The 10,520-nt window shown below is 42.9% G+C and overlaps 1 protein-coding gene across 1 annotated transcript; it reads right to left on the minus strand.

The window, feature by feature from the left end:
* Window positions 1–528: 528 nt before the first annotated feature.
* Window positions 529–3,988, minus strand: LOC128882354 (uncharacterized). Its single transcript, XM_054133938.1, has 4 exons — window positions 2,509–3,988; window positions 1,298–2,247; window positions 964–1,075; window positions 529–749 (listed from the first exon to the last, which is right to left on the minus strand). The coding sequence occupies exons 1-4, from the start codon at window positions 3,986–3,988 to the stop codon at window positions 529–531; spliced, it is 2,763 nt and encodes a 920-aa protein (XP_053989913.1).
* Window positions 3,989–10,520: the final 6,532 nt, after the last annotated feature.

Raw genomic sequence — 10,520 nt, forward strand, 5'->3', positions numbered from 1 at the left:
GTTTCAGTCCTTAGAATTTTCAAAAGTACACACAATGCATGGCAGAAAGTTTTGTTGCAAGAAATTTAAATAATGAAAAAATGAACAGAGATCCACTATTTGTAATATATAATTTATTGTATTACAATAATATAGAAAAAGAGAGGTCAAACTTAATCCTTTAATTTCTCAAAAGTACCCATGACACATGACAGAAAGTCTTGTTCCATTTAAATGTTACTGATAAAGTGATCACATTTTTTCTTTCATAAATTTCTTGCAATGAGACTTCCTGCAATGCGTTCCGCGTACTTTTGAAACCTTAAAGGATTGAAACTGATCTCCCATTTTCTATTATTTGAAGTCATTCACTATAGAAATTAGCTTTGTAAAAAGAAGTGAGATCCCTACAAAAAATTTCAAAAAAGTAAAAAAATTACGCCAAGTACATGAAAAAGTGGATGACTTAAAGAGTAATCATAGAAAAATAGAAGATCTCTCTAAAAATATTCAAGAAAGTAGAAAAAGAAGTGAAATCGAAATGAGCTGCTAGTACATGAAGGTACTCTGGGTCACCGCGTGAATGCTACTGTTTGAGTTAATGTTTGTCGTATGGTAGAGCAGAACGTATTTCGTCAACGCATTAATTAGAACGAATATGTATTCCTTCTTATCATTCTTTCCGCTAAGCTTACCTGTCACGTTAATATGAACCGTATGCCATGGGGTCGTTACCTTAGGTATCGGATGCAATTCGGCTTGGACTTTACCTGAATGGGATTTTGCAACTTTGCACGTAACGCAGCTATCGATGAATTTCTTTACGTACTGAGACATTCCCGGAAAACAAATCGTAAAGCTTCTCAGTGGTCTTTTCCGCACCGAGGTGAACAATAGAGTCATGGAAATTATTGACTACCGACCATTGAAGGGATCGTGGTAGATACGGTAAACATTTAGTCCTACCATTGCGTTGGATCTTACGGTGAAAGACACCTGAACGTACAACACAGGTCTTGGCTAATTCCTTCTCTAGTTGATGTTTTTCCAAATCGGTCATGATTTTAGAAATCTCTTCATCGCACTGTTGCTCGGCCTGAAGCCAATTGGAAGAAAGTTCAGTAACGTCGATGCGTTTTGAGTCTACTCGGGACTGTACCGATTTCGAATCAAACGGTAGAGGGTTTCGCGAAAAGAAATCTACATGCGACATACGTTTTCCCTCTCTATAGGTCACACCGAAATCGAAAGACTGCAAAAAGGCCCACCACCTATGCGCTCGGGGAGTAAGTTCTTGCTTCTTCTGGGAAGATTTTACCAAGTTACAGTCTGTAACGACAGTGAATCTTCTGCCATGAAGATATTGCTTAAAGTGTTTGATAGAGTTCACAATCGCTAGAGTCTCGAGCTCGTATGAATAATATTTGTTCTCTGCAGGAGATGTCCTCTTACTGAAGTAAGCTACCACGCAACGCTTATCATCACCCTTTACTTGAAACAGAACTGCTCCATAACCTAAATTACTCGCGTCTGTGTGGAGCTCTACCGGAAGCTCTGGATCATAGATCGTCAAAACTAGTTCATTTGTCATGATAGAGATTATTTTCTGACGAATGTCTTCGTGTTCAGGTTTCCAAGTCAATTCACCTTTCAGTGAAGTCAGTCGGTACAAGGGCGTCATTATTCTAGAGAAATCTTTCACAAATTGGCGAAAGTACGTAGCGAGATCTATAAACTGTCGTAGTTGGGTGACCGTTTCTGGAGGCGGTAGAGCCGTCAAGGCCTCTACTTTTCTGCAATTAGGACTGATCTGGCCGGACTCAACCTCAAATCCTAAGAACTCTACCTTCGTCTTGAGAAAAGAGCATTTCCTGAGGTTCAAAGAAAAGCCGGCTCTGGTGAGGACTTCCAACACAGTGAGAAGTCTCTGTAGACCTGACTCTACGTCGGGGGAGACGATTAAAATATCATCAACATAGACGATTACGTAATCGTGAGCTAGATCACCTAAAGCATTCATAATAACTCTCTGGAATACCGAAATGGCGTTCTTCAACCCGAAAGGCATAGTCAGAAATTCATATTGTCCCTCAGATGTTATAAAAGCAGTGCTTTCTATGGACTCTTCGCCTACCGGAATCAAATGAAAGCCACTAGCACAGTCTAATTTTGAAAATAAATTGGGACCATGCAGACGCGCAATTTGATCGGTGATCAGAGGAAGCGGGTAACGATCAGGCACGGTGTTGCTGTTAAGCTCGCGGTAGTCTATACACACGGTCGTATAGATATAACGGTCTATACACGCGGTCTGAACCATCGTGCTTCTTCACTAATAGAGCTGGGCTTGCAAATGGAGAACAGCTAGGCCTGATAATATTCGCCTCTAACAGTTGTTTAACACGGTCGCGAACTACCCTACGTTCCTCCGCCGACATCCTGTACGCTGACGTACGTACGTACGCTGACGGCGACACTGTCGCCGCTGCACCGCGCGATTCGGATCAACCAACTTAATCTGAAGCTCACCTGTGTTTACTCGCGGTGTAGGCAAACCGGTTATGAAAAATTCAGAAAACTGATTAAGCCTGTTCAAAAGCCTAGACTTGTCATTACCGCTTACATCCGTCTTTATATTAGTCAACTCCGATTGACGCGTACCATCATTATTATGACTCACCGAATTTACGCAAAGAACTTTAGTTAATGAAAGCTCCGTTGCCGTCATGTTTACAGAAAACTCCTGATTTAAAATCTCGCGACCTAGCATGACGTCATTTTGCAAAAGAACTTTAGTTAATGAAAGCTCCGTTGCCGTCATGTTTACAGAAAACTCCTGATTTAAAATCTCGCGACCTAGCATGACGTCATTTTGCAAATATTTGTCAGGCAAAACATGTAATAAAATTTCTAGAGGGTGATCGTTTATCTCTACGCAACATAAAATCTGTTCTGTGCTGAACACTCGCGTTTGACCAATACCAGTCATAGCAACAACATTATCAAAATGTTTACCACTAAATTTTGATGAAAAACTCTCTTTTACTAACGAGCATTCAGCACCAGAATCGAAAGTAAAACATAACAGTACACCTTTATGTTGTAACTTGCCCGTTGATGGTTGTACGACGCAGACATCGACGCGTCGCTCGCTTCGCGCTGCTCCGGCGCCATCGTTACTTGGATCGTCTCCGTTGTGCGTACACCTGACGGCTATGTGGCCAGGTGTTCCACATTTGAAACACACCAGGGGTTTCGCAGCCGGTTGCTGCGTTGCTTGGCTTGATGACGATGTTGATGTTGTAGGTCTCCCTTTCGTGTCCACCGGCTTGTTTCTACACTCAGCTCGCCTATGACCGGTTTTCCCGCAGTTGAAACACTTAATTGAAGTCATCTTGGCTCGCATGATATCGACGGTATTCGATGATTCAACGGTATTGTTTATCTTGCGCTTCAGATGCGAAAACGCGTTCAGTTCTTGCTGTAATTTGTCCATCGATGCAATATTTGTGGTAAACGCCATACGTTGAAGGTGTGAGTCAAACTGCGATATGTGGGCGAGTACTGTTGCCACGGCGATTTCCTCTTTGCTTACATCCTTCCAACGATTAGTCAGCGAAGCAATTAAACAACTTGCAAAAGCAGGTAGTGTTTCTTTTTCACTCGGTTTCTCGCTGTTCATTTTAATGAGAGTACCAGCCAAAGTCTCGGTCGATATAAATCGTGATGTGAAAAGTGTCTTAAATTCGCTCCATGTCATTCCTTCGTAAGCTACTTGGGAGAGCCATGACGATGCTTCACCTTTTAATGCCTTGCTGACCGCTAAAACAAGTTGACCGCCACTCGGTGGATTTTCGGAAAAACACAAATCTGCCGTCGTACACCACGATCTTGCGTCGGTATCTTGTCTTTCGGGATCGAACTCAGGTAGTTCTCCACGGTAGACTGGTTTTGGTGATTGCAGCGCCGCGATTAATCCTCCCATGTTCTTGTTTTGTTGTTCGAACATGGCACGTCAAATGTTCGACTCCGCGTTCTGATCCAACACTGATCCCACTTCTGATGTCGGTAAAGGTAAATTGCCGACCTCATTAGAACTCATTGTTCCTATTGCGGGTGTCGGTGGGTAGTGTTAGATAAGAAAACAGACTCGTAGATTCAAATCAAAGCATTGTAATTGTCACAAACACAGAACAAAGATATTGTCACAACGTGGCAAGTACGTAGTATATCCGAACGCGCGATGGTTTGGCACTGACCGCACACACCGAACGCCAGGTAACCAGTGATGAGTAGACCGCGTGCGGCACGCGTTACCAATCCTCATCGAGTGCCTCTACATGGCGCTTGCGTCCGGACACGGCTCCGATTGCGACAAATACATTTTCATTATTTTACATTTTAAAATAATTCTTATTCATCAAAACCTTGACCTTGCCTGGCCACGCCAAGCATTTGACTTCCTGGCCACGGACATCTAGGCAAACGTCTAAACAGTCTCAGTTTGTGGTTGATACACTATTTAGCTTCTTCATTCCACCGCCAAAGTTCGGAGCAGTCAGTTTACATGAGATGTTATTAGGGTCTGAACGTCTGCATTGTTGAACACAGCATTTTAGCTGCGCATAGTTGGAAAGCACCGAATTTTTCATTGTGTTATACAGTGTCGCCTTTCCACTTTGCTGGAAAGCACCTTCATGTACTAGCAGCTCATTTCGATTTCACTTCTTTTTCTACTTTCTTGAATATTCTTAGAGAGATCTTCTATTTTTCTATGATTACTCTTTAAGTCGTCCACTTTTTCATGTACTTAGCGTAATTTTTTTACTTTTTTGAAGTTTTTTATGGGTTAAAGATACAGTGGCGAATGTCTCACGTCGTACTGAATGATACGAATGAACTATCGTTGTTGCAAATTTTGGAAAGCGGGCAATACCTAAGCATGAGTTTTTGTTCGTGGGACCTGTACGAGTACCCTTTGTTGCAAAGTACGACAAAACATTCGTGGGCCGTTAAAACTGCGACTCAGCTGGAGAAACCGCGATACGTCATTTTTGCACTGCAGACTGGTGGAAAGTGTTACGAGCCAGGGCGATACCAACGCGCGTGTGAGCCCTGTGAGTGGGTTGAATTCAAGAATCGATGAAGATACGATTAGTCCTGTTTATTTCAATGGATCTGTTACGTGCCGATATTTTCATTTTTATTTTTCTTGATTTCGTCGGCAGGAATGTGTTCGAGATGGTTTACCATCCCGAATTCGTTCTAATCGAACACAAACCTAGCCTTTGACGGTAGTTCATTAAATTCATTTTTGAACAAAGTTACACATTCCTTCCTTGAAATCAACGTTGTCACGCCATTTTCACCCTGCTGGCAGTGCCGCACCTTGTATAAAGTTTTGTAAATATGTTCAATTTGTTAATATTTTAATAGGTTTAGTATTGTAAATATGTTAAATGCGTTGCTTGTTACGAATGAAAGGCGTTAAATCATGTAATGTAACAGTGGCGTATACATGTATAATTGTTGAAAAGATAAGCACACCGAATATTACCATCGCGTTCAAATATCACGGTTACAGATATCATTGGAAGAAGGACATGTAAATATTGCGCATTTAGGTTAAACCTTTATTTTGCTATTTCTTCTTCATGTACGCTCCGAATACCGAAGCCGTAACTCGAATAGCAGCGCGATTCGTCCGCGCGCACGTTGTCGCTAGGACGAATCGAGCGGTTTGGTGGGCGCGAGGCGCGAGACGCGGTACAACTCGTAAACACCAAATTCTTGCGTGTACCGAGTCGCGAAATCTCGAAGACTTTCTCTATAAACTGGCGACGATCACGTGGTTCTAAGATCCTTTGTCTCCAAAGCTTCTAGAACGTTCCACCGAGTTTACATGGTCGAGCAAGGCACGAGCCTTCTCACTTCTCATCGTACAGTCGCGCGAGCGTGATAGTAGTCCGAGCGAATAGTTTAGAGCAGAGTTGCCGTATTAAAGTAAATTCATTTTGTGAAAAGTGAGTGATAGGCAAGGACTCTTATTCCTCGTTAAAATAATTTTATTTTAATTTATTTAAAGCATTTTAGATTTAGATTTTCTTTTTCCTTTTTGTAAATAGTAATTTCGCTTTTGATTACGAAAATTATAATTCTTTCACGTGTGTGTGCTTTCCTTCAACCACAGGGCGATTCGAACAACGCACATAATCGAGACCAGCGTTTCTCTCGACTTATATTGTAAAGAAATTTAGTAGTGAGTTGATTTTCTTCTAAGCAATATTTTTGTATAAATAATTATGAATTTATTTTGTTGTGACCACTCGGAATATCAATAAATGATATTTCATTTCCGGGGAATCCCTGATTGATGTTCTCGGGTGGTATTTCCATTGATATTTTATAAAATATTATTCCGACAATTTTATTGTATTCTTTATTATATCAAACTACAATTTCTGGTTTCTGGAATATCAATAAATGATATATTTCATTTCCGGGGTAACCCTATCTGATATTCTAGGAACAAATATATATATATTTTTTTTCATTGTTTTTCTTTATTAAATGCGTAACTGAATTTTTGACGATTTCATATGTGTATTTTCTGTATGAGTTTATAAGGAAGGAAAGTGTGTGTATTAAATCTTGTCGACCAAACGTACATTTGAGCCAAATCACATAACTCATTGTATTATCAAAATCAATACCACGAAAATATTGATTGAATAAATATTACAGTGGCATGTTAACAGTAGAACATTCTTATAGTTGAATTAACCGCTCGCATCCATTTGAAATCCCAAATCTTAAATAAAATAAAGGACATAGAAATTCACATACGAGCCAGGGCCCGTACGGGACTGCTGTGACAAAGACCTGACCTTGCCGATAGGCAAGTAAAATATATATAATAATAATATTTAAAAATTATTTAAGCTGTGACGCAGGAATCTGTGTCCCACGTCACAGATCCAAAGATTGAGGATGGAGTAGAAATCGCAGACGACTCTGACGCGAAATCAGATAGCTGCTGGGAATTGGTATCTCCCAATTAAGGGTAACCGTAGGATCGGTATCTCCCAGTAAAGGGTAACCGTTGGGAAGGTTAGGTGAAGAATAAGGAAGGACAGATTTGTATCTCCCAATTAAGGGTAACCGTAGGATCGATATCTCCCGGTAAAGGGTAACCGTTGGGGAGGTTAGGTAAAGAATAAGAAAGGAAAGATTGGTATCTCCCAATTAAGGGTAACTGTAGGATTTTATACCGTCCTCGCGGATCTATATGGTTAATGTTTATCGAAAGAGATCTGAAGCCCGATCTCACTGAAGCGCAACTCTGAAGACGATCGACGTGACTTTACCAAGTAACTCTTTCGTACTAATCCCGCGAATAACGAAAATCATGGGTTTATATACCCCTAGATATTGGTCGGGATACGTCAGTGATTCCCATATATGGAAATTTGGCGGTTGAGATCAGAGGTGAACATCTGTGGGGCTTTAGGGAAAGTTTAGATAAAGGGTTACCCACGCAACGCGAGTTAAAAGATGATTATGAGAAAAGTATGGTACAGCTGCAGGGTGCACTTTGGTAAGAATCCACATTCCAAGGGGTAGATAAAATAAATGAACGCGAGCTTCGAAAAGAACGGGTGTGCATACGTAACAAAAGAATATCATGTCTGAAGATGCGAGCAACTTCGATGCATGTAAATTGACCAACGTGAAACTTTATCTAAACTCTGACTTTTATTCATACGATGACTTGAATCTTGATTTTGATAGAAACAGATATGCTATTCTTTTTTATATGTATGCACGTTTTCGTAAAGCTTATTACGGATACGACTGTTACGAAACGCTTTGCAACACGGTCAACTTTTTGTTGCATGGGCCGTTTGTAGTCATCGATTGCTTGCGACAGAACGAATCAATCAAGAGCGCTACCGTAGATGTGCGAATAGAATTTGATTGCAAAGAACACGTGCCAGCAAATACTACCGCGTACTGTCTTATTTTGCATGATCGCGTCATCGAATACTGTCCATTGCCCAACGTTGTGCGCAAAATCACATAAACTGCAGCATCAGCAATATTTGTAATATGTAAGAGATGGACACCTCGCATTGTGGCGTAGTTTCAAAGATATCGTCACGATGGTACCAACGTTTGTTGACATACAAGCTTCTTGGGTGCTTCTTGGGTGACGGCAAATCATCATGGACTGTCGTGGGAAGATGGCTTCGTTTCATACAGTAGGGTGAAACGATTGATTACAACGGCAATAGTCGACGACGATGCATAGTCTATCGCATATGTCAAGGGAAGCCAAAACCGTGATTGGTTGAAAAATCTACTTGATAGAAATGTGAATGTAACTATTGAGACCATGGATGCTGGTTACAAAGATATCGCGTGTTTGGAAAATCTTGATGTTACTAATACCATGCGATGCATAAACCATGTAACGAATTGCGCTTTACAAAATGTATTTAAATTATACAACTGGTGGCTGAAATACCAGAAATAAAAAAAATGTATGTATTTTTTTTTTTTTTGGAAATTGACGCTGAATTGTTAGCATTAGGTTTAGATGGAATACAGTTATCAATAAAGAAAAAAAAAACAAAAAAAAAAACTTGGATATATGCGTCTTTCTTTCTAGCGCATTTCCCCCATATCATATTCTCATCCGGTGTAATGGTTATCAGCGTCCCCCAACAAATGCTGATGCGTACTCAACAGTTTCTGTTTCTCGCTGGATTGGATCTTTCGCTGTAACGTTTTCAAAGGCATTCGCAGTCCGAAAGTGCTTAAGACAACAACCAATTGCTTGAAATGTGTCATATTGATAACGCCACGAACTCGACATTGAAATGGATATTCCTGAATGTGCGTGCGTGCGTGAAAAGAAATATTAAAAATATCATTTCTTTTTTCTTATAGAAATGCCGGTGTACAACTACCGAATTTTCAACGAGGTTCCGGAGGATGTCAAGGAGTTCGACTTCGATGGGGTGCTCCCAGAACACTACCCAGAAACGTATCAGTATTTGCTGGATCTGGGGTGTATGCGGGAGCTGGGAACGGCGTACGTCATCCCGGAAGCGGATGATCCTTTCCGCCGCCGAATCTGCGTATTTTGTTGGCTGGAGCTCCCGCTGGAGGAGAGGGTGCTGCACCCACCATCAGAGGCGCATCTGGCAATACCGAGACTGCGCTTTATAAACTTCCGAAATTGTGCGCGATGCCGGCGCCAGTTATACACATGCACGTCCGCGGCGAGGTGCCTATCATGTATAGAACGACACTTCGTGTTCACGCCGATGGACCACTTGGCATTAAGACAGGGGCAACCCGTTGATATTGTACAGCTTTTATTTTATTTGTATTTTTATTTCATTTCATAGTATATCAACGGGTTTGTACCCGTCTTAATACCAAGTGGTTCACAGGCTGCAGCTGGCGATTCCAAAAACGGAAATCTGGAGGGTCTCGGTCAGGGCGGCGTTGTTGGCGACAGCACTTAGCCGACTAATGGCAAACGTAGGCGGCTCGAAGCCGAGCAAGAGGAAACTCTTGCTCTCGGCAACCCAGAGCGTCCTGCAGTACGGAGCCGACATATGGGCAAATGCCCTTCGGCTCCGTAAGTACAGAAGCTGCATGTCTGCCGTACAGCGCCAGCTGGCGCTACGGGTGGCGTGCAGCTACAGGACCGTCTCCGAGTGCGCAGTGCAAGTGGTTGCCGGGGTAATACCCATCGACCTGCTTGCATTCGAGCGGAACAACATCTTCCAACGCTCCTCGGAGACTGGGCGGGCCGAAGCCGTGTCCCACGAGCGCGCAGCCACGCTTCGCGCATGGCAGCAACGCTGGGAGGCTGCCCAGCCGGGTCGGTGGACGGCTCGGCTGATAGGGGATCTGGCCACCTGGATATCCAGGACCCATGGTGAGGTGAATTTTTACCTCACCCAGTTTCTCACAGGCCACGGATACTTCCTGCGTACCTGTCGAGGATGGGCAAGGTCGGATCCCAGGGATGCCGGTATTGCGACGCACCAAGGGACGACGCGCTCCATAAGTTCTTCGTGTGTGACTGCTTCGCCAGAGATAGGGTAGTTCTCTGCGCCCTCGTAACAGACGACACCCCCGACAACATCGTGGGGGTGATGCTGCGGGAGCCGACCGAATGGGAAGCGGTCGCGCACTACGTGGAGCGTGTGCTGCGTCGCAAGAGAGAGGCGGGATGCCTGGATGATAATCCGGGCTCCCCCTAGCTTCCGTACTATCCGACTGGCGGAGGCCATACCGGGGCCGAGTTGCCACGAAATCTCACATTACCGGGTGCTGGCATCGTCCAGGCCCAGTGTCTCTACTCTACCCTACTCTACGCTACACTACTCTACTCTACTCTACTCTACTCTCTACAATCTGCTCTCTACTCTCTACTATCTACTCCCTACTCTACTGTCTACTCTCTACTCTCTACTCTACTCTACTCTCTACTCTACTCTCTACTCTCTACTCTACTCTCT

Source organism: Hylaeus volcanicus, unplaced genomic scaffold, assembly GCF_026283585.1.
Source record: "Hylaeus volcanicus isolate JK05 unplaced genomic scaffold, UHH_iyHylVolc1.0_haploid 11100, whole genome shotgun sequence".
In the NCBI taxonomy this organism is placed as follows: domain Eukaryota; kingdom Metazoa; phylum Arthropoda; class Insecta; order Hymenoptera; family Colletidae; genus Hylaeus; species Hylaeus volcanicus.